Source organism: Phocoena phocoena, chromosome 3 (genome assembly GCF_963924675.1).
Source record: "Phocoena phocoena chromosome 3, mPhoPho1.1, whole genome shotgun sequence".
Classification (NCBI taxonomy): Eukaryota; Metazoa; Chordata; class Mammalia; order Artiodactyla; family Phocoenidae; genus Phocoena; species Phocoena phocoena.
The window spans coordinates 53,818,576-53,844,102 of record NC_089221.1 but is presented as its reverse complement, the minus strand read 5'-3'; the positions used below and the strand labels follow the sequence as shown (position 1 = coordinate 53,844,102).

Below are 25,527 nucleotides of genomic sequence, written 5' to 3'. Positions count from 1 at the left end.
TCTCCTCTATTGGGGTAAGTAGTGTAGGAGGGTGAAATCCACCTTTGACTTCTGCCTATTGAGTTGTCATACTGTTTCTGAGATCTAGCCATGAGTTGACTGTTTTTGAATCATGAGATTTAGTGTTGTACACAGGGGTAGTTCTTCCTAAAGACATAACCAATCATTGGTGTATTCTCCAGTAACCAATCTCCAGTATCTCCAGTATTACTGCAGTTTTGCAAATTGGGGATGGTGGGATATTACAAATATTTCAATGAAAAGCATGATTAACTACCAAACACTCAAGGGGTTGGCCCGTAAGCTAACCATTCACTCTGAGGTATGTTAATGTCAGTGACTAAAATTAGATTTTGTAACTTCTATCTTGCTAGTTCACATAACAACTTCTATCTTGGCATTTCAGAAAACAAAATGATAAGTAGGAGCAGGTTAGATAGAACATATTAATGACAGAAATGGTTAAGGCCTCACATCACCAGAAGAAATAAATATCCATCATTTATGTCAACAATAAGAACAGGAGGGATGAAATAGAACAGCTTCACAGAACGACTGACAAAGCACACCACTACTGGTTATGTGAAATTTGTTGCAGGGGAGATATCTACATCTCTTGTGTTAAAAGTCTGCCTGGGTCTCCGGAGGAGGGAGAAGAATTTGCATGTGGCCTTTCTCTTTTGAAAATCAAAACTGTCAAATGAAATGACTAGCGATAAGCTTAAAACCCACATTTCCTGAATTCCACTGAAATAATGGCACAAAAGAAAGAAATGTGAACTAACTCAACGTATTTTTTTTTCTTTTAATTTCAAGGATGCTAGAATGTGTCCATTCCCCAGCCAAATTACTGATCCCACAAGGAAGCAGGTTTTTTTTTTTTTTTTTTTTTTTTTTACCAATTAAGGAACTTGCTTCATTTCCTGCATTTGGCCTATTTAAAATGATTTGCATCTCTTAACATTGAAGTGGGGCATGTTCTTTGCCTGAGGATCTCACATACACACTCACTCTCTCTCTCTCTCTCTCTCTCTCTCTCTCTTTCTCTCACTCCCTCTTTCAAAACCTTCAAAACTAAATTCATTCCTTTAATGACTGGTTGGTCACTCCGGTAACTATTGTAGAGTTCTGGAATATTTCCACATGTGCAAAAGGAGGCTTTCAGGCCTAAAAGTTCCAGTTTATAGATATACCTACCACTAGCTGAGATGTAATGTTACACCAAATAATCAAAGGGGGATAGCCTTCAAAGTGTGCCTGGGAGGCCCAGGCAACAGGACAACCAATTTTCCCATGGAAAGTCCAAATGGAACATCCATCCTCACATGATGATAAAATGAAAAAAGTGACCATATCTAGAACATGCTTGTGCGTCATTCAGGCATGTCCCCCTCCTCCTCCATTTAGGTCTGTAGAGTCCAATCTGCTGTCCCACCCAACCCTTTTCCTTAATATTTTAGATGCTGACAGACCATTTTCCTTCAGACCCTAAAGCATGATCCCAATGAAGAGCACAAGGCCAATCTGAATTAATACTGAAAACACAGGGTGAAAACAACTCCTTTAAAACAAACCAAAACAAAAATCTGGGAATATGGAGTTATAGCCTTAGAAAAAATACTTCAAAAGATTATTAGAAAAAATACATGTAATTCAATCTCCTCCTTTAACAGAAAAGGAAATGAAAGCCAAATAAAGAGACTTGACTGACAGCAGACCACCGTAAAACTTTAAGAATATTAACCTGAAATATCACTTCTTTCTATCTAAGGAAAAAAGATGAACATAGTGCATGTCATCAAATGCTGGGTTTTAGTTCACACCTGATGCCTTAAGTGACGGACCACTTTGGAACAGTTTTCATAAAAATGGGTAGGGATTTCCTCTCTCAGCCCACTTGTTTACTAGGTAAGTGTCATTTCCTGCTGACCATCCTTGATCTGATTCAGTCACATTGAGGGTTGTTAATACACTATTATCCTGCTCATCTCCTGACCACCAGTTACCCTTTGCATGTATCAGAGCAATAGTTCATTCCTAAAATAATCTGGGATTTTTCTCTATCCTCAAAACACACCATGAATGATAACTGTGACAACAAAACGCCTGTAAACCTATGTGTTTCTTTTTGTAAAAAGTGAGCTCCCCACTCCACTATGGGGGAGGGGGAGCCCAAGTTCTTTGACAGAGTAGAAGAGAAGAAACAGAAATGAAGAAAAACATTGATCTAGACACTGTGTCTCGCCCAGGAGAAAAGAGTGAATCAAAGCTCACTCTGGAAGGCAGCTATGCTCACCATTAACTACTATATATAAAACAGATAATCAACAAGGACCTACTGTATAGCACAGGGAACTCTATACTCTGTAATAACCTATATAGGAAAAGAATCTGAAAAAGAATAGATAGTATATGTATAACTAAATCACTTTGCTGTACACCTGAAACTAACACAACATTGTAAATCAAATAAACTCCAATACAAAAAAAATCAAACATAAGATGTGAGGTTAAATAAAATAAATAAAGAAAATAAATAAATAAATAATACTGAAACTGGGGGTGCGGGGGGGAGCTCACTCTGAGGATGTCCCAGGTCTTCCCTGATCTCTCCAGAAGGCATTTTTGGGGCCAGATTCCAGAGCCTCTTCCGGGAGGGGTGCAAGAGGCAGTGACTGGGAAGCAGCGTTCCAGACCTGGCTCTGACACCAACAAGCCATGCAATCCTCAACACTTGGCTGCACTGGGTCTCAGTGTCCTTAAAACAGCTTTTTTTTTTTTGCGGGGGGGGGGGGGGTCTTTTTTTTTTTTTTTTTTTTGCGGTACGCAGGTCTCTCACTGCTGTGGCCTCTCCTGTTGCGGAGCACAGGCTCCGGATGCACAGGCTCAGCGGCCATGGCTCATGGGCCCAGCCGCTCCTTAAAACAGTTTTCAGACCTGAATGTGTATGTGTGCGCGTGTACATACTAAATGTTTAACTCAAGCAAAAGACTACTTTCTATCCCCAAATGTGACAAAGTTTGAGCTTCTCTGGCTGAAGCAAAGGTGGAGTGGGGGCTGCAAACCCCACTTCCGCATCACCCTAACCCTGAGGCAGCTCCTCTATAACTGCTGTGGTTCTGACCCACTGGAGTTGGCTTTGTTGAAAAAATGCTGTTCATTTCCCAAGTGAGCTCTAAACCAGAGGAAGTACACAGCAGAGGGACCTCCAAAGGCTGGTGTGCCAAAATGAAAATATCACAGACCACTACAAATGGACCCCAGCAGAGACTGCTACAAGGAGGCCACATTCCACTGCCAGCATGCCACCTGCGGACTGCGACAAGCCTGTGCTCTACTTTGTTTTGTATCTACACACTGTATTATCTTATCATTTTAACTACATTATGAATTCAAATTGGTCATAATAATACTTTGATAGTTTCTTCAAACCTCACACTGTGTGGCACTTTATAATATTGCAAATACTATCACATTCAGGCAATCATATGAGACTACAAGAGGAAAGTTCTATTATTTCCATTTTATAGATAAGGAAGTTGAGATCTGAAGAGTGATTTGCCCAAATTAACGCTGCTGATACATAGAGAGCTGAGGTCCAGTGTTTATTACATATACCATTTAGTACTTTTATCAATTGTTCGAGATCTCAAAATTAAAAGGATTCGGGGAGCATGATTACTGAGTGACATAGTAGCTGGAGGTTTCTACACTAGAATCTAGTCCTCAATGCCTGGGAAAGGAGGAACACAGTGTGAAGTGGTAACAACTCCACAGCTTTGTGTAATAGTTCCTTCTCCATTTACCTCACTAACTTCACCAGGTCACCATTATGTTAGTGAGTGCAAAGTTCCTGGAAGTTTATAGAGCTAGCCATTGTTTCACCCAGAGAGAACACGCTTGAGATGTACATGGAAACGCGTAAAGTTATTCCGGTGCCTACATAACACATTCTTGATCCTTATTAAATGTCATCTGCAGCAAGCATTAAAGAGCATTTCCTGTGGACCCAATCTTTGACTCTTAAGGACTCCAAAATCTCAGTCAGACAACAATGGATGGCCCAACGACACAAATACCAGACAATAGAAGGCCAGCACTTTAAAGAATACCTTCCCAGATTAGGCTGAGAAACTAATCAAAGTTGATCACAAAGATTTATGTACAATGCTATTCACCACAATATTACTTATAAGAACAAAAAACTGGAGAGAGTCAAAGTACTCATTAGGGGGAGGTAACTATGGCACATTCATGAAATGGAATATATCTACTCATTAAAACCAAGTATTTGAAACAACAACAAAAAGGTATTTAATGGTATGTAAAAATCTCAAAATCATACCAGAAGAAAATGATCTAGATACAAACTTATATCTGATCCCATACTTACATATATATATACAGAGCTATGTGTGCATATGTAATTTTATGTTTGTATGTACAAATTTACAGATACATAAATGTTATAAACATTATAATAGATGTAGATGTGTAAAATCTACATATTTAGACAAATATCCAATTGTTAAGTAGTTAATTCTGAGTGGCGAATAAGAATATAAATGGTGTTTATATTCTTCTTTATACTTTCCTGTATTTTCCAAACTTTCTATAACAAACATGTACAGCTTTTGTAAACAGGAAAAAAAAGGTTTTTAAAGACATTTTTTAAAAACCTAAAATTTCATTTTCTAAACAAACATGATCTCTTCTTCCTAAAACTATATGACTTTTCTTGTATGTATGGTCTCCTAAATTTTCTCCACCTCTCTCTTCCCTAGTCTACAGAAACCAGATCTGCTATCAACTCTAATGTAGGAGTGTGGGTGGGCTCCTCTTCCCACAGCTGAACCCTCTAAATTGGTGATAGTTAACAGATTGTAGGTACACCTTAACATCCCATGACAAGCTCTGCAATTACCCACTGTTACTCCTAACATCAAAGCTTAGAACTTGAAAAGCCTGCAATTTGCATGGCTTTGTGGAGAAGTACTCACACATTACCACAGTAAACACAACATCTGCATTAAAGCATCATCAAAGCTGAAATTGTAATTATGCCAGGGTGAGTAAGTTCAAAGACAGAAATGGCATTGCTAGACGTGATATTTAAGTGCAGGTACTTGAATTTAAAACACAGACTTTTAATCCTCCCTTACAGGTTGCCCAAGAGGGAGCATCTAGCGTTCTACCAAGGGCGCGGGGCTCTTAACGAAGACAGCTGGCTGATACCTCAAGTTCTTTTATCTCTATGGAACAGTTAGTTTTCCTGTGATACAAATCCACACGCTCTCACCAGCCCAATGGGCTGAAGAAGACAGCCTGTATTTACATATAGCTGAGAATTTTTCACTCTAGTTCAGAGATAACTTGGGAGTAAGCTAGTGAAGGGGCTGCCAGAGCATCACAGTGCCAGAAAAACCGAAGTCCCTCTGACAGTCACCAAAGCAGACGGTCCAGTCTGAGACCATCAGGTAGTGAAAACCTCAAGGGTGAGGAGAGAAGTGATTCAGCAAGGATTTTAAATGCACCTTTTTACTTTCTAGGTCATCATTTACTTACCATATATCTTAGAATAAAAGCAACCCTAAACGTAAGGCAATCCCTTATTTTTCAACTAGCATATAAAAAAGGAATTTTGGGTGGCCAATTTGAATATATAAACTTCCCAGAGATTTAGAAGACATAATAATATGTGTCATTCATATATTTTAAATCAATGAAATACGTAATTATCATACTTAAGAGATTTAAATCTGAAAATGTCTAATCTCAAAGACAAAGTTGATAAACCAATTATTTTAATATTCATTTGTAATATTTTATAGAATCTGAAATTAAAAAGATTCTACATCTCACTAACTTTAGAGAAAACTGGCTATTTGAGACCTGAGTTTCTTAAGTATTCTTATCCATCTAAAATTTATAAGAATCTCTTTTCTCATAGAAAAAGAGAACTTCAAGAATTCCCGATGTCTTGTCTCTATCAGAAAGAGAACATTTCAGATTTCCTTAATTTCAGTGAAACACTGCCTTGTTTGATTGCTCTGTGGACTTGGGAGGGTGTAAAGCACCTCAGCAACCAAGCTAATAAAAAGTATAAAAGGCAACAGCTCCCTCTCAGCTTTTAGCAATGGTTGAAACAGATTATATTATGGACAAGGCAAATGAAAGATTTGCTAAAATGACTTTCAAAATAAAGTTATTAAGATAATGTACTATAATGTGTGGGGCTTTGTAAGTACTCAGACAGATATTTCAGAGGACTTTCTCTTTGCGGGGAAAACAAACCTTGCCTTGGATCAGAAGTTCGGTGCATTTTGGGTCAACAGAGTAAAAACGACCTCTGCATTTCTTTATAAACAGTTATTTACTCTTTCAACAAATATTTGTTATGTGCCCCATAGAGATTACTGACTTGATGCTAAAATTCACCAGTCCCTCTCTGGGAGCCCTGTCTTCTTTTGGCATCTGTGACACTACCTTCTCCTCTTTCCCTCCTGCCTCTCAGCTTGCTGCTTCTCAGTTTCTTGTCGGCTACTTGTCTTCTCAGAATGTCTAAATGTTGGCCTTGTAGACTTAGTTCAAAGTTCTGTCTTCAGAACCTCCAAAACTCTTTCCCTCAATGACTTTATCCCCACCCCACATTTTAAATACTGTCTATAAATGCATGGTCCAGACTGTTATCACCAGCACAGACTCTTGAGTTTCAGACCCATGGAACAACTGTTTATTTACATCACTTACAAGTCTCTTGGGCAGCTTAAATCCAATCAGCAGCAAAGCGAACTCTTCAGCGTTACCTCAGATCTGTTCTTGTCTCCTGTATCTTGGGAAGCACCCCTTCCACTGACCCATGTTCTCAGCAAGGTCTCTGGAAGCCACCCTTGATCAACTCTCTCTCACCCCACAAATCCATCAGTAAATATTATCAATTCTAACTTGAAAAATGTGTAATGAAGATCCAATTGGTACTTAAGAAACCAAACCAAGCCAAAGAAAATCCACAGTTGATGCATAAACACAAAAAAAGTTGCCAAATTTTGATTTAAAAAAGTAAATAAATGAAAAGGAAGAGCACTTCCCAAAGGATGGAAGAGCAAACTCTTCCTGAGTGGCTGCCCAGGGGACCCATGTTCACAAGCAAAAACAAAACCAGTTTTGTTAACACAGGGGTGCATTAAGATTAACGTTAGCAGTAAGCTTCCAAAAGCTTCAGTTTATAATAAAGGAGAAACCAAAAAGCTAAATCAAAGACCATTCAGGTTAAATTCTACATTTAGATTTAGGGGACTATCTAGAGATTAGGGGAAAGATGCCAGTCATTAAATTATCATTAGGAATATACGACATGTAAACATTACCCTCTTCTCAAAGAACCAAAATGATAAATGCAGGTCACAGGACAGATGGAGCTGCATGAAGGAATTAACAAGTATTAATGATGCTGGTATATACCCCTGATTAGTGACTCAACACAAAGCCATACCCAAAACTAAAAGAACACAATGACTGACGTCAGTTCATCTGATTTTATCATCCTTTTCCTTAAGCAGGAAGGGCAAGATGTGTCATTACTCAAGCCAACAATTGGCAATTACACAAAGGCTAAGGATTAAAAAAAAACAAAAAAAACAAAATACTGTGGGTACAACTTGAAATAAGAAAGATGTATTCTCCGTAATTCAGAGAAATACTTGAAATCACAGAACAGATGCATTGCAAAATCATACACCGTGGACACACACACTAGATTAAGAACTCTGGCCTTGAGCCCATTTAAGGTTTTAATAAAAGCAGATGATTCCAAGGTAATGTTCCACCCAAGGGTGACTATATTCAGACATATGATTTGCCAATTTTACCTACATAAAATGAAACTCTATGAGGAGGACACCAAGGTGCTCTCACCTGAACACAATGTTTTACAAGTTTAAGTTGATTTTGTTGAGATCTGCTTATAAGTAGAAAAAAAAAACGAGTGACTATAACAGAGATTGCTCTTGAGTAAAACAAGAAAGTTTCTATCACTTTAAAGAAAGAGTGGTTATATGGGACATCTGCAAACTTAATTTGCATTAAGGCTAGCCACCAATTTGCTATGTATGACTCTGGAAGCACACAATCTTGCTTCGTCCTCTTCCTTAAATATAAAGAAGCAAAGCAACCACCTGTCTTGTACCATCATGTCTGTGTAGCCAAAGGAGGTCACTGCCCTGCTGACTGAACATTTTTATTAAAGATCTACAGATCATATTTAAACAGTCTGGCAAACAATATTTCAAGCACAGAAAATCTGCTGAAAGCTTGAATGAAAGTCACAGAACAAAATAGGTGAAACAAAGGCGCTCTTAAGCTCAGGGCTATGTCCCTAGTCTCACCTTATCTAAGGAGAAATCTTTCACTTATACCTAAAGATCATTCATCTCTATTGACTAGGTTGTTCCCACCAGCAAACTAAAATTCACAGTAATGGCCTTCCCTCTGTGTGCTGCATGCAAACCTGATGGGGCCACAAATATCTGAGCAGAAATATGTAAGTGTACCTCTGCCCCTAGTCATCTAGGGGGTTGAGAGAAACTGTCTTAATGCTTTTTTTTTTTTTTTTTTTTTAATACTGCTATCTTCCTCCCTTTGTAGGCTAGCCTATAAGGTTTAGGAAGAATTCAAAAAAACCCTTGTGCCTCAAAAACTCACTCACTGCTTGGGAAAACCATCACCCTAAATGGCAGACTAAGAACACGAGGAGGTAAAGAAACACTTCACTGATATTAAGCTTGTCAAAAATTAAGAGGCAGGGGAAACAGTGAGGTCAGAGCAGCAATTCTTAGAGGAAGACCAGCCTTGTTTTGTTTTTTTTTAAAAAGAAATTCTACAACAACTAGATAAGACAAAAACAAAAATGGAAGAAATCAGAAAGAAAAAGACAAACTGGACAACAAAATTAAAAATAAAAACTTGCATTCATCAAAAAACAGCATTAAAAAAATAGCAAATCAGAAAGGAGTATCAGTGAGATGACAAAAGGTAACTAAAACATGCACACGTTATTCAGCTCACACCTGCTAGAATAGCTATTATCAAAATGACAAGAGATAACAGGCCTTGGTGAAGATGTGGAGAAAAGGGAATCCTTGTACACTATAAGTGGGAATGTAAATTGGAGTACCCACTGTGGAAAGTACTATGGAGGTTCCTTAAAAAATTAAAAAGAGAACTACCATGTAATCCAGCAATATGTCCCACTTCAGGGTACATATTGGAAGCAAATGCAATCAGTATCTTAAAAAGATACCTGCACTCCCATGTTCACTGCAGCATTATTTACAGTAGCCAAGACGTGGAAACAACCCAAGTGTCCTTCAACAGATGAATGGATAAAGAAGATGTGGTGTGTATGTACAACAGAATACTCTCCAGCTATAAAAAAGAAAGAAATCCTGCCATTTGCAACAACACAATGAATCTTGAGGGCATTATGCTAAATGAAATAAGCCAAAGAAAAATACTGTATGATCTCAGTAATATGTAAAATCTAAAAACAAAACAACAAAAAAAAAAACACAAACTCATAGATAGAACAACAAAATGGAAGAAATTAAAAACCACAAGACTTGTGGTTGCCAGAGTTGGGTGGTGGGTGAAATGGGTGAAGGTGATCAAAAGGCACAAACTTCCAGTTATAAGATGAGTAAGTTCTGGGGATGTAACGTACAGCATGGGGACTATAGTTAGCAAAACTGTATTGTATATTTGAAAGCTGCCGAAAGAGTAAATCTTAGAAGTTTTCCTCCTAACACATATATATGGAATCTAAAAAAAAAGGTTCTGATTGACCTAGGGGCAGGACGGGAATAAAGACACAGACGTAGAGAATGGACTTGAGGACACAGAGAGGGGGAAGGGTAAGCTGGGACGAAGTGAGAGAGTAGCATTGACATATATACACTACCAAATGTAAAACAGATAGCTAGTGGGAAGCAGCTGCATGGCTGACACAGGGAGATCAGCTCAGTGCTTTGTGACCACCTAGAGGGGTGGGATAGGGAGGGTGGGAGGGAGACGCAAGAGGGAGGGGATATGGGAATATACGTATGCATATAGCTGATTCACTTTGTTATACAGCAGAAACTAACACAAAACTGTAAAGCAATTATACTCTAATAAAGATGTTAAAAAAAAAGTTCTCCTCACAAAGAAAAAAAAAGTGTAACTATGTGAGGTGATGGACATTAACTAGACTTACTGTGGCAGTCAAAAAAAAAAGATATTTAATCATTGTGTTGTACATCTTAAATACAATGTTACATGTCAATTATATCCCAATAAAACTGGAAAAGGTATTATGATATTATGTTTGGCCTCTGTCAACAGAACCTGAAAAACTTTAACATTACTGTTGGCAAGCGTGGAGTAAAGAAAAAGTTGTAGCATATGCATTTCAGTCACATGTACAGACACATACACACACAATATGTACAGGAAAAAAGACAAGAGATATAATAAAATGTCAGCAGGGTTATCCTTGGATAGTAAGCTTAAAGGGGATTTATATTTCCATATAATTTCTCATGTTTTCTACAAACTCTCAGCTTACTGTTACAATCAGAATATCACATTTTATTTTTTAACCGTATCAGCCTTGAAGATCAGAGTCATGGGAATAGAGGATGCAAAATATCTTGTGAGATTTTATCATACCTTAAAAATGGCTCAGGGTCATGTGGATATTGGTAAGTGGATTGAGGACTTGGTTGGCACAAAGTGCCAACATTTCAGGTTTTACTAAATCTCTTACCACCCAGCTACATATCTTCCAAGCTTATGGTCACGTTCTTGGGGCAGTGAGTTATAATGAAGTCCCTCGCCAACATCAGGGATGCTCTCACGTATGTCTCTGGCACCCTGGAATGTTGACTAATCCTGTTCTATCCCAGACTCTCTTCGTTGAAATTATTATTCCACCTTGTGTATTTCTTCTCTATCTCCACTTCACTGCTAGACTACTGACTTTCAATTCTCTGTATCAGCGTGCCTGTCTGCAAAACCACTGCCTTTTACCCCCATCCTATTCAGTGTCACATCTAAATAACTACAACTGATATAGCAGAAATACAAGGAGAGCAAGTTGTGAAGTGGTGAGACCAATGAGTGGCTCCAAAAGAGATGCCAACACAAGTTCAAAAGAGGAAGGGCCGCACAGTTTGCTGAAACGATAAAAATGTTATTGGAAAAATGTACATGATGTATCATAGCTTCTATTTGGTAACCACCTTAATTTATACTCTCAGTTGTGTTTGTTAAGCCAAGGCCGCAAGGGTAGAGGTGGGGAGAAGGGAAAATAATGACGAAATGCACATAGAAATGTTCTCAGCGTGTTTTGAAGAGTGGGATTCGAGGTGTTTCATTGCCTAACCCCATGTGCTACCCCAATACTTTTCTGAGTTTTGCAAGTTTCCACTTGGAGTTGTACTGTTCATACAATCACTCCAGTTCTCTGATTATTTTCACCTGGATGGGCCTCCTTTAGCTCAGTTGTATCTTTGAAGAGAGACTTGGTGAGTAGAGCAGCAAACACAGTGGTAACTAATCCTTCAGAAATGAGGTCCCTATATATGACAGATAGATAGATAGACAGGTAGCTAGATAGATACATAGATAGACAGTAATTTATACAAGTTTTCCCAAGTAGATACTAACCTAATAGGTTATGTATACTTAGTGGTTTAAGAATACTTCCTGTCTTTAATAATTCCTAGAGTTGTCCAATAGGAAAGTGAGACTTTTTTCCACCTTTCCTTTCAGAAACCCTTGTATAAATGAATCTAAGTAGCCAGCTGCAAATTCCCAGTAAAACCATTTTTGAAGACACCAAAAGTTAGGTATTTTGACCAATGGGACAACATTTGATTCTAGGACTCTAGAAGTTTGGAGTCAGTGGGTCTCAGTTATGTGACTACATCTAGTCTGTGGCTCATCCTCTGTAAGTATCACTCTTAGAGCTCAGACTTTAACCATTTGAATCAAAATACAATATTGAAGTGATATTGTGGTAGGCAGAATTCTAAAAATGGTCTCCTCACGATTCCTGTCTCCCAGTTATCCTAACCCTCGTCTAGGTACTACTATGAAGGGATTTTGCAGATGTAATTAAAGTTCCACAGCACCTGACTTTAATATACAGAGACTGAGTAACCCTGACCCAATCAGATAAGCCCCTTAAAATAAAAAATTTTCTTTGACTGATAGCAGGATAAGTTAGAGATATGAAGCATGAGGATCACTGGATGTGCCAGTATAAGCTTGAAGATTGAGGAGGGCAGCTTCCGGCTCACAGCCAGGATAAAATGTGGATCTCAGTCCTACAGCCAAAGGGATCTGAATCTGTCCACAACCTGCATAAGCTTGGAAGCAGATTCTTTCCCAGTCTCTAGATAAGAGTCCAGCCCACTGTGAAAATAAAGAAAGCCTCAACTTACATGGAATGGGGAAGCCCTGAAAGGGGAGCTCTCACACACTACCACTCAGACCCCAGCAGGGGGAAGGAAGAATTTCTCCCAGTCCAGCAAGAGCTCAGCCACTGAGAAGCCACTACCACCCTGGACTCTCCTCCCAACTTCCTCTTTTCTTCTGTAAAAACAAAAGCCTCTCTTCTGTTTTTTGGACTTACCTATGGTTTGCTGTAATTCTCTGCTATTCCCAAATAAACTCATTTTGCTGGTAAAATACCTGGCTCTTTTTCTTTTCTTTTTTTTTTTAAGGTCAATAACTGACACTGACTCTGGCCTTATGATACCGTGAGCAGAAAAAGCAGGTGAGGGTTCCTACAGAAAGAGGAGCTTATCCTTTCTACCTTTCTTTGATTTTGGCCTTGAGATACCTTGAGAGCTCCCCTGAAGTCAAACACGTCAAGCCTACTTAGACCTGTAGAGACCTGTAAGATCAATAAATAGATATTGTTTTAAGCCACTAAATTTTTGGTAATTTATTGCATAGTAAGTAGGTATTATTTTGTTTCCTTTACCGGTTTTATTTTTAGAGCCTTATTTTATTATAAAACCACTACACACTAATTTCCCTACTTTCCTATTCTCCAAAGATAAACACTGCTAACTTTCTCTTTCCAAAAACTCCTTATGAATATACAAGTATTTACGCACGTCTATACGCACTCAAACACACACACACACATATATAAAATTACACAACGTCTTTTTTTGCTGAACAGTCTATCTTGGGCAGCTTTCTAAATCAGAACATAAAAGCCTACCTCATTCTTTGTAACAAACATGCAGTCTTGGATCACATACCTGAATTATTTGCTACTAAACCAGCTGCTTAATGAAGGGCATGTTAAATCATAAAGTGGTAACAACTTAAGTGTCCATTTGCTAGTTACAGCAATGTTAGATTTATTGTTTTCTGTTATTCTGTGAGATATCAGTAAGATAAATTCCTAGAGATGGATTTTCTGGGTGAAAGGGTAAATGCAGCTGAAATTTTAACTGATACTGCCAACTAACCAAAAGCGTGGTACCAATTCACATCAACACTTATGTGATGTGAGAGGGACTGTTTCTCCACAACCTTACTATCATTGGATTCTATCACTTTTACAAAAATTTTGACAACATGCTAGGTGAACAATAGTGTCTCATTATTCTGGTTTATATTTCTTTTATGATTGCAATGAATCATCATTTCAAACATTTTTGTTGGCCAATTTAATTTTTTTCTATGATACGCCTTTTACATCCTTTCCCCATTTCTCTCCTGGTGCATTCACCATTTTCATATCAATTTACACAAGCTCTTTGTATATTAAGGCAATCAGATGTTTGTCAGTTATGGGCATAAAAATATTTTTCACACTTTGTTTTCTTTTGATTTTGTTTATTACACAGAATTTTTCATTTTAGGAGAGAGATACTAGTCTTTCCTTTGGGGCTTCTGGATTAAATTTCATGCTTAGAACTAGGAGCCTGTGATTTTTACCTTTCTTTTTTTTTTTTTCTAATGGGACTGACCTGTTCATGGTTCATTTAGGAATGCCTGGCTGTCAACAAACACTATTTTGTCTGTGGAGATAAGCTCCAGAACATGAGGCCAGTATCTCTTCTTCCTCAGGGTACCACTGACATATCTACACAAATAAATTAATGTTCTCATTCCTACCGATTCATTCAATGGGTATAAATTCATGCTAGTAATGCGTGTCCTGACTCACATAATCCCTACCTAAGAAAAACAGAAAGTGTATCTCCTGGGTGACTAAGCACTGAGAGACGGCACTTGTTCTTTCTCTTGTTTTTCATGGGGACATCAAGGAACTGTCCTCCTGGCCTCTGTGTACCATACGCAGTAGAGAATATAGCAATAGGAAGAGGTAAGAGACGCAGTGAGTGAGAAAGCGTTTCGCATTATCAAGATGTGAGGACAGGTCCTTTATTTAATTTACATTTTATTCTTCTTGTATATAGAAATAGGAAGCTACCAGACTGTGATAAATGCCATTTCTCACAAAAAGTCGACAGACTTTTCTACAGCTTATGAGTGAGTAACAACCTGTTATGTTCCTCCATAACATAAGGGAAAATGCTCTCGGAACCTGAAAGACAGGCTTCTCTTTGCCCATTCCTCCGATTAAATACAAAATTATGTTTTGAGGGAAAAAGAATTCTCCATAGAGAAACAAATAATAATTAAAAGGATCATTAAAGTCTTAACTACACTTTCTTTAATCTCAATATTAGAACTGAAGAAAATAATGGCAGTAAAAGACTAATCGACAGGCACATCAAGTATGATGCAATTACTACAGAACACTACAAAGAGGAGTAGGATTAACTTTTTTAAATCACAACGGAATTATGTGTAAGAAATAAAATTTATCATATACTTAGCACCTTGTATATACTGCTGGGCACTCTGACAGAGGAATGAAAAGATAAGACAAAGATATAATTTCAGCCGCTGAGTGAAGTATTTGGCCTTGCTTGACCCTACGGTCAGCTTTCACTATTATGACAATGATGTAATAAATATCTCCAAAGTATAAAGGTAATGATATAAATAGTTGTGTATTCATCATTCAGCTTTGGAAATATAACATTGCCAACTGCTTACCCCTCTCCACAATTATACCCCCTGACACTTTCTCAGACGTAACTACTAACACAAAATGGGTCTTTAAAATGACCACATTTTCCTTCAGACTCTTACTATAAATGTACATACACAGATACATATTTATATGTGTATGTGTGTGTATTCCTAAACAAAACATTGCACGTAGCATCACGTTAACCTTACATGTATGGTTTAAGTACGATTCTTTTGCAACTTGCTTTTGTTGCCCAACACTGTCTTTGAATGCTAGTTCATTTGTTTTCTAGGCGCACGGTGTTCCGTAGATAACTATGCCACAGTTCATTTATCTACTTTCCAGCTGATAGACATTTGGGCCACACTGCTTCAAACGTCTAGCTATTACAAATGATGCCACTATGAGCAGTCTAGAGCACACCTTCTTGCATGTATGTGTAGGAGTTTCTCTAAAGTTTTCCCTCCGAGTGGCATTTCTGGACTTCAGTGGTCTTACTACATATAGTATCATAATTTTATGAATTTGTCCTTTGCCTTTTTAACTTTACCATCTTTTATTTATTACTATGAGGAAAATAAAATTTATTCCAAAGGGGCAACGACGTCTCTCTCTCTCTCTCTCTCTCTGTCCCGTCTTATCCCCAAACATGTTTAGATAACTTCCACCCTCAGCTGGAGAGCACCCCCCTAAGCGAAAGGACTGCTTTCCGGGGGCCAGTCATAGCCTAGTTTATAAGTCAACACCACCTGAAAGTCTATCGTGTGACAGTTTCTACAAGAGTGTAACAGAGGTAGGGCTTAAACACTCATCCTTTCACCCCATCATCTTCCATATCTCGAACACATCTTCCTACAGATCCTCCTCAAAATCTGTGAAGGGCACTCAAAGTCAAAATTCATTTTACTTTCTGACTTTCATCTCTCTTTTCACCTTTACATTCTTGTACAATCAAGCATGTACATCCCACACTAGCCACACACTAGAAATTCCCCCATCTCTCACCCCTGCCAAAGTCTTGTTCATCCTTCAACATCATGAGCAAGTAGCTCCTTCAACATCTCCCAAACTTTCCTGATTGGAATTAACCCTTCTCTTCTTTGCACCATCTTAGATAGAATTCAAACAAACAAACAAAAGACACACAAAGCAGTCTTCATTGCATAGTTTTTGTAATATGGTTCTACCATCCTTCTAAGTAGTTCTTGAGGCCAAGAGTCTCACCTCTTGAATCTTCTTTGTCCCCACAGTGGTTCTGGATGTAAAGATAAGTTATATATACACCACTGTCAGGTAAAACTTTAGATAAACTCTTGCCCACATTACAAGAGGAGACATGTTCTAGACTGCTCAGAGCAGCATTGTTCGTGCTAGCTAATATATACAATAGATAAGTTCAACTTTAGGGAGAAAAATGCTGAATAGTTTTGATGCACTTTAGGACATGAGACCCCAAAATATGGCGCACTGGCACATTGACTACTTTAAGGTGAAGGGATTTGAGAAACAGCATGTGCAGGAAGGGCTTTCTGACCTGCCACGTACGCAGGTCATAAAACCTTCTTGTGAGAGCCACCCTCCCTACACCTGGAGGAAAGGAGCCTTCTTATCTCTGAAGAAAAGGGACACAGAAGAATCTGAACAAACAGTCCTTGCTAACTTTCCCCCAGTTTACTACAATTAGCTCACCTTTGTCCTATACGTCTTTGCACAACTCCCTTCTCTTCACCAAACTACTGTAAAAACAATCCCAATTTAACCGTTCCTTTGGGTTTTCATTTCCTCATGAATGCTCCCATGTCCCGTAAAACGTATGTTAAATAAATGTGTATGCTTTTCCTTTGTTAATCTGTCTCTGGTTACTGGGTCCCCAGTGGAGAAGTTAGAAGGGGAGAGGGAAAAGATATTTTTCCTCCCTTATAGTTCTTGACACTAACCCTCTTCACGTGAACTGTCACGGCCACGTTTCCCAAAGGAAATCCTAACATGGGAGCGTGACTTGCATCATCCACAAATTCAGATGTGGAGGAAAAAAAAATAACTGGGATAGGACCCCATATAAAAAGGATTTCTCCCTTTCAGATCCAAGAGCTCAAAGAGAGGCTAAGGTTTGGGCTGAGTGATGAGAAAGAACAACTTAGTGACAAAGCTACAGGGAAACCAAGATAACAAGGTGGGGAGACGCATCTAAATTTCCAAATGCCTGTATTTTAAAAACTAGCAAGACGAAGTAAAACAGAACTCAAGAAAAGGTATTTCATTACCTGCATGAGCAGAGAGAGGTGAGTGAGGCCGAGGCAGTGCTGGGGGCTGCCCATTACCTATCAAGCTTTTCCGGTTGCTGGTTCGGCAACTGTCCAAAGGAAAGGAAAACCAGTTTTAAAAGCAATAATAATAATAACGTTCAAGTATGTTCAAAGTAGACATAGCTTAGGTTGAACGATCTATCCGCACATGTTATTTCTAAAATTTTTGCAAGTCAATATGCACTCACTAATATTTGAAGGGTGGCTGTTTCCTGAATATTAGAAAATATAATGTATTCGTATCATATATAACACCATCAATATTCCTCACCACAAAGTTATCATCAAATGCCTTTCTTTTGGCTCTTGACTGCAAATATGTGATAAGCCATACACACAAGTGATAAATTAAGGATTCAAATCAGCAAACCACAGGTAGCATCTTTGCTGACATGAAATTTCTAATACAAAATTACACGCAATGAAGAACAATGACATTAATCTTACAATGAGGCACTAATTAAAAATCTAATTATTTAGACAAATTTCATAGTTGTGCCTTTTGTCAATAGAACAGCCAATGCCTAAGATAAATGCATTTCACTACTCATTCATTTTTCATCTTCATACTACATTCAGTATTAAGGTAAATATTTTGGAATCATAGAAACAGATTCCAGTTTGTATTAAAATAACAACGAAGGCCTTTTCTCACAGGCACGCTACCTACTGTTTTTTATCCTGGTACCCAGCGAGTAGAAATAAATTGCTACATATGAGCACAGGGTAACTATTTTTTCCTGTTTCTGCTACTAGAAAGTTAAAAAATAGCTAATTTGATTCCAAAGTAACTTTCACAAGCCTCAAAGAATAACACAAATGCAAAACTGGTTGATGATGAAGTGGATGTTATCTTACTTTCATTTGCTTTTCTTCAGTACAGACTAGTACTTCACAATCAGTATAGTGGTTAGAAAAGGATAATACAAACCAGCAGGTTACCTCACTGAATTCACCTGTAATAAGGTTCAGGGCACTATGATTCCATCCTCCTACACTTGGTGCCCTTATCCACCATTAAAGATTTATTGTAATGTCTTCTTAATTCAGAATATACCTGTTACAGCATTCTTGAAACAGGAATTTTCACCTAACTTCTAAATAACATATAGTGAACATAATTGAGAATTTGTATAAAATATTTGTAAGGGGGCTTCCCTGGTGGCGCAATGGTTGGGAGTCCGCCTGCCGATGCAGGGGACGCGGGGTCGTGCCCCGGTCCGGGAAGATCTCACATGCCGCGGAACGGCTAGGTCCGTGGGCCATGGCCGCTGAGCCTGCGTGTCCGAAGCCTGTGCTCCGCAACAGGAGAGGCCACAACAGTGAGAGGCCCACGTACCGCCAAAAAAAAAAAAAAAAAAAAAAAAAATTGTAAGGAACATTTCTAAATACTATTTAAACAACACATTTCAAAACCAAACCAAATTTCTTTCTCCAATATTGACTTGGGAACCAATCCTCTCTCTTAGATGTTTGCTGCTTATTATCATTTGTCAACATTCCCATATTTATAATTTCTTAAGGTCAGGCTGCATCATTTTATTTTCCTTACTGGAGCAATCAACACCCCCTAGCATTATCTGTGAGTTTAATTAAGATCATGTTTACTTAGCCTTAAAGAAGTTGTTGAATAAGAATAGACCCTTGGGCTTCCCTGGTGGCCCAGCGGTTGAGAATCTGGCTGCTAATGCAGGGGACACAGGTTCGAGCCCTGGTCTGGGAGGATCCCACATGCCACGGAGCAGCTGGGCCCGTGAGCCACAACTACTGAGCCTGCGCTTCGCAACAAGAGAGGCCGCGATAGTAAGAGGCCCGCGCATCGCGATGAAGAGTGGCCCCCATTTGCCACAACTAGAGAAAGCCCTCACACAGAAACGAAGACCCAACACAGTAAAAAAAAAAAAAAAAAAAAAGAATAGACCCTTGATAATTATGAAGGTGGAATATGGTATTATCAACTCATCTATCAAGAACCATAATTTGGCCTATTAAATTCATAACCATTCATAACCATTAAGTCAGATCGTGTGATTGTGTTTTTAAAAAATTGTACAATGTATTTAGTGTTAATTCAAATTAATGTCTCCTTTAATTTTAACATAGGAATATTAAATATATCAACTTGCTGATGTTAATAAGAGAAATTATAAATGACAGATTTATATCCTGGAACTCTCAGCAAAGTTATTTGCTAATTTGAGCAAGTTAATTGTAATACAGGTTAACTTATACAAAAATGGCTATTTGTATTAGTTTTTACATTTAGTATTTGATCTAAATCATTTATGAAAATTTCCTATTGACATTCATTTATTAATTTTTCAAATAAATAAGAAATATATATCAATAGAAACAGTAGCCTAATGAATATCTTACATAAGAGTATCAGTGAAATACGCTGACAAAGCTAAAATTTAGAAAATATTTTTAAAAAACATTTTAATAGAATTTTCCTAAGAAACATATAGAATGACTAGTACATTACCACAACAAGCTAAGTAGCCAACAATTTGTATTTAAAACAAAGAGAAACACAAACAAAAAATTCTCACAACTGTATCAGTTATTTAAAGCCTACCAAAAAAAAAAAAGGGTGGAAAGTACTGATGTGATTTAAAAGATGTGATTAAAAAAAAAAAAAAAACTCAAAAAGAAATGTCGAGGGCTTCCCTGGTGACGCAGTGGTTGAGAGTCCGCCTGCCGATGCAGGGGACACGGATTCGTGCCCCGGTCCGGGAAGATCCCACATGCCGCGGAGCGGCTAGGCCCGTGAGCCATGGCCGCTGAACCTACGCATCCGGAGCCTGTGCTCCGCAACGGGAGAGGCCACAACAGTGAGAGGCCCACGTTAAAAAAAAAGTGAAACTAAAGAACAGTTATGAATTCAAGTTCCAGCTATCCATCCCCCACATGCAATCTTTCTGCTTCACTCTTTAAGAAGAAATGGAAACCATCCACCCTGCCCGCGCTTGATTCTGAAAGCTGAACCCAGGAACAACCACTGCCCACAAAGAACCTGCTCCTCTTCATGCCACCCAGTTGAAAAAACACATGGGGACACAGCCTATGATGACATGCTCAGTTTGTTCTCTCAGTTGACAAGGTGACACAATGGCACAGATTCTTTACTTGCAAAATCTGAATTTAGCCCAAGAAGATAGCCACATATAACTTGAGACAAAGGCAAAGGTAAACGATGGATTAGAACAGGGGCTGACGGTGCTAAGTGAGCTTTCCTTGTTACCTCATTCCTTTGGTTCCTGCCTAGAAAGATCCACCTACCAACAGAAAACACACACACACACACACACACACACACACACACACACACAGAGTACAATAAGTACTGCTGACTATGGACCTGGGATCTGAGAAGAATGGGAGGGTGAAAGGCAATGACAGTACTTCTGAGTCAGTAGGACTGTCTGGCCCCTGAGGGCTGGGAGGCGAGGCAGGTGGGGACAGAACGCTCTGTGAGAAGAACGTCACAGTTGGATGGGCACTCGGTTGGAGACGCTTTAGCATGACAGGAAGCCACCACCGGGAAGTGGTTTATTTGTTGGCATGGTGTTTTGGCTCAGGCAGGTGACCTGGGATCACACAGGGTGCCACTCTGCTCCCTGAGTTCACTGTTCCCGCTCACCAAAGCAGTTTCACAAGGAGCTTCCCCATCTCCTAACGATTGCCAATAGCACCTTCCATTTGTCAGGAGGATAAGGAGACAGATCACGCATTTCATCGTGTAAGTCAGGCCTGATCAGAGTGAGGGACAAAGGAACGTGGGCTACTAGCTGAGGGAGGGGAGGGGAGGGGAGGGGAAGGAGGTGCATGGATTTTTGGTCCAAAGCATCCATATTCTATTCCTGCCTAGATTGTCCTTATGCTCAGAGCTCTGTATGAAGGGCGTGGTGGGACCTGTAAAAGCCTCACACCTGGATCTGTCACATCTCTCCCGGCACAAGAACCTGTTAATTATCCTCTACCAGGTCTGTAAAAGCTGTGAGGCCCACCAGGCTGTGGCTTTTTGCAACTGTTCTGAGTAGCTGAAATGCAGCTTAATTTTAAATTACAATCATTTGGGGACATGAATACTGATCATGTCTGATCGTGGTAGGACAGGCTGAGAAAGAGAAACCCAAACAGGCAGTAATTTCTAACAATCACAGCCGACTTGAAAGGTCAACGTTTAGTACGACATATGACTGACCACAACTGAGGGGCAATGAGTTGCCTAAGGAGAGCTCCAGGAATTCTGAAAAGCTAGCTTATAAGTTATTAATTCATCTTGATGAAAAATTTGATAAATTTGTACAGGAGGCCAATTATAGACCATAGCTTTAACTGAATGTGAACATCTGCTATTTCCTGATACCTTAATAGAATCTGAACACTGAATACTCCTTGAACAAAGAGGAAGACAGAAGTGGAAGAAACCGGGCATGAACAGGAGGCAGAAATTGTCTAGCTAATGTGGTATTGCTGAAAACATGTTATAAAACAGGCAGGCTTCTGTTTCCTTATCTTTACAATGAAGGGGTTAGACCAGATTAGAGGAGTCATTAATTATTTTTGTTTGGTTTATGAAATGCTAAAAATATAGAAAAATAATCAAACAATTCTCACCACCTGAAATGAACAATGGTATCATTTTCTGATGTTTATTCCCAATCTTTAGTATATATATGTCCTTTCAGTGGCTGGGAAGGCTTTGTGCAGTGAACCTCCCGGGGATTATCTGGTTCTATAAGGGTGTACACCTTTCACTGTCTTTCTAGTGACTAGGCTACTTTAAACGCTGTAGGAGTTGCAGTTAAGTTGGAGAAAACTAGTAGTGATACAAGTGATTCTTGTCCATAATAATGTAAATGAATTTTGTCTTGTGCAAATACAGTTAATATCCACCCACAAAGAGATGACCCCGAACATTTAATATCATTGTCCTACGAGATATTAACTGGTTTTGTATCTATTAGCAAATTTTATTTCATCATTTCTGATTAGATGTATATAATATACACATTTATATATATTTTAATATATATATTTTATGTATATGGTTTTCGAAATCTCTTACTGTTGTCCTCACTGATAAGTTAAATAAAATCTCTCACACGTGTTTATTTCATATTTGTGCGACAGTCATGTTTTTTACTTTTTTTACTTTTTTTACTTTTTTTTTCACTCGACATTATATTTTTGAGATTTAACCATGGCAACATAAATACGGGTTTAATTCACGCCTTTTTTAGATTATTCATTTGAAGCAAATTTTAGGATTATTAAATGCACTAAAATTATGTATATCATGGACATTTCTTTTCTTTGTGCAACATTAACTATCTAGGCCTCTGTGTATTTGCAAATCTGACTGTAAAAGCCTTGAAAAGTATCTTCGAGACTGAATTTGAAAGAAAAATTATTATCATGCAACATAAAGCAAGTCTTCCTTACAATTTTCTTTGGATACTTCTCCCCCAAATCCTTAATTCCTTCAGATGCTGCCTTGCCCTTCTCTCCATGTCTGTCTTCATACTATTGTCTTCTCCAGAAATAACTTTTTTGTCTTTCATATGTAAATCAATCTACCCTTCCTCTGGGCCTCTTGTCTACAGCTCTACCCCTTTTCCTGTAGAGCACAACGAGGCCACAGCTGGTAGCTGGCTGGATAAGCTTTAGTGCCCCTCGGAAGGCAACAGGAAGCAAAGCATTAATATTCGTGTCCGTGACATACTCTGTTATTTAGGTGAAGTTATGACACTGCCGATGTCTTCCCTATGGCCCAAGAAATCAGGGCTCCCCGCAAGGTTCCACTGATTCATTCAACAAATTACTTTTCGAGTTCCTAATACATGCTAGGTACTACTCTAAACAAACAAATATCCCTGCTGTCCTCTAGAGACCTGTATTCTAGAGAAGGAAGCAGATAATAAACATAATAAACTAGTGAGATGGTATGGGAGATGGTGATGACGTTTGTAGTACGAGGGATGGCGATGGAGAACAATGACGCAGAGGGTAGGACATGGAGCACGGATGCAGGAAATCACAATCTTAAACAGATGGTTAGGGAGAGCCTCGTGGTGTGGGGGGAAGGGGGGGTGCGGTGTCTGAGTAAGACAGGAGGAGGAGGGAGTGAACATTCAGGAAGAGCAAAGGCCCTGGTCAGGTGTGCTCCAGGACCAGCAGGCAGGCCAGTGTGCAGGAGGGGAGCTGGCCAGAGGCGAACAGCCAAGACGACGGTGGACAGAGCCCGGGGCCACCTCTGGGGCAGGTGCAGGCCACAGCACGGAGACTGGTTTTACTCTGGGTGAAAAGGGAAGCTGTTGGAAGGTTTTAAACACCATCTGAGTTTTGTTTTAAGAGAATCATTCTGGCTGCTAGATTGCAATAACCAAAGGAGGAGGGAGAAAGGCCAGTTAGGGAGCTAAGCGGACGGGCATGCCTAGTACACCCCATCTCCTGTGACTCAACTTCAAAACACAGCATTTTATTTTAAAAACTCAGGCCAAAATCACCCCCAAGATTCAATGCAGGTATGAGAGCAGTCCGTGCTCTTTTGTACAGCCTCTGAAACACTGGAGAAAGAGCAGGTCGCTAGAACTGCCAAGCAGAGAGCTTCAGCCCTCTGCATATGGGCATCAATGCAATGACCAAGTTTATCGTCATCCGGGGTATATTATTGTGAATGCTTAGTATTGATACTATCGGCTTGACACTTGAACTTAGCTTTTCCGTTAGTAGAAAAACTCCTTTTAAAAGGCGTTAATTATAATGGAAATGAATGACTACTCATACTGCTTTCACCTAGGAGCAAAAACATTTGGCTAGTTACATGCCTAGAGGAAGGTATAGGTCTCCACGCTTTCAAAGATTCTGAGGAAAATATATATACTCCTGTATACAGTACTTCTTGTAAATATATCTAATCCATTAAGATAAGCCCTTGGTGAGGTCTAGCCCGATTTTCTTTGTAGAGGAAGAGAGAGACGGCTGAACATACAGATATCGGCAAAATGCTATTCAATGTAAAACACATTTATGGGCAAGTACGATGGGCAATAAGAAAATGAAGAAAACACTCTGAAAGTATAAAAGGAGAGCTAAGAATGATTTGCAGATAACTGTATTCTAAGGCAGAAGCTGGCAGAGTTGTACAAACAAAAATGTGTTGCTATCTGAAGTGTGAGATAAAATCCCCATCAGCTTTGAAACGTATTTTCGTAACTAATAAGCACTGGAATTTTATAGTATACACTGAGTATGACAAATCGTCCCTCCATTTCATAGGTCTTCCCTAAATCACCCCTTAATCTTGGTGATCTGCCTGACACAGAAACTTTTTTTAAACCTATTTCATCTCAGTTATTCCATTTGTGGCTATTTCAAAGTGAGATACATGAACACAGCTATCTCTATGTGGCTGACATGGTGAGCCCTGATTTCATATGTGAACATGTGACTGATGGGGGGCTGACGTGCACCATGTTGCACCAGAGTGGCCCTGGAAAGCAGAGCATCTACTCTGTGGTCACTCATTCATTCAGTAAACATAACCAGGGATTCCACCTGGAGCTTCCCATCTAGGATAGGGGATAAGATCCTTGAGGTCAAAGATTATATCTTCTATCATAGTGAATCTCTTTGGATACCCAGAAAAATACAGAAAATAAAAATGACTTGAATAGAGATTCAGTAAATATTTTTGAATAACTAACTAAATATGGTTCCTACCATTAAGGAGTTTCTAATTTAACTTGGAGGACAAACATAGTCTAATCTATAAGACTAAACTGATCTAAGACGATATTATAGTCTAATTCTACTAGCTGGATCAAGGCAGTGTATAACAGAAAACACAAAGAGCTGACAGGTTTATGTGATGTGAAGCATCTTACTGAGAAAACCTACATACACGTCATTCTGAATAAAAATTACAATGGGAAATCAGAGGAATGAAAAGAGGGGCATATCACAATGGTCAAAGTCAAGCAGGAGCTGGTAATAATATGGGATTTATAGCAGCAGAGTTAAGTCCAACTGCTGAAAATGTTAGAAGTAAAGAGCAATTAAAGTGAGAAGGCTCTCAATACCTGTTAATTTTTTTTAGTGCAATTT

The 25,527-nt window shown here is 38.9% G+C and overlaps 1 protein-coding gene across 5 annotated transcripts in view; it reads right to left on the bottom strand.

Annotated features, from left to right (window-relative positions):
* The window catches only part of MAST4 (microtubule associated serine/threonine kinase family member 4), a 568,007-nt gene that overhangs the window by 94,936 nt on the left and 447,544 nt on the right, over nt 1-25,527 (bottom strand). For all 5 annotated transcript variants that reach the window (XM_065873943.1, XM_065873944.1, XM_065873945.1 and 2 more), the window contains one exon: nt 17,371-17,459. In XM_065873943.1, coding sequence (XP_065730015.1) covers nt 17,371-17,459 — 89 coding nt within the window. The remainder of the gene's footprint in view (nt 1-17,370; nt 17,460-25,527) is intronic.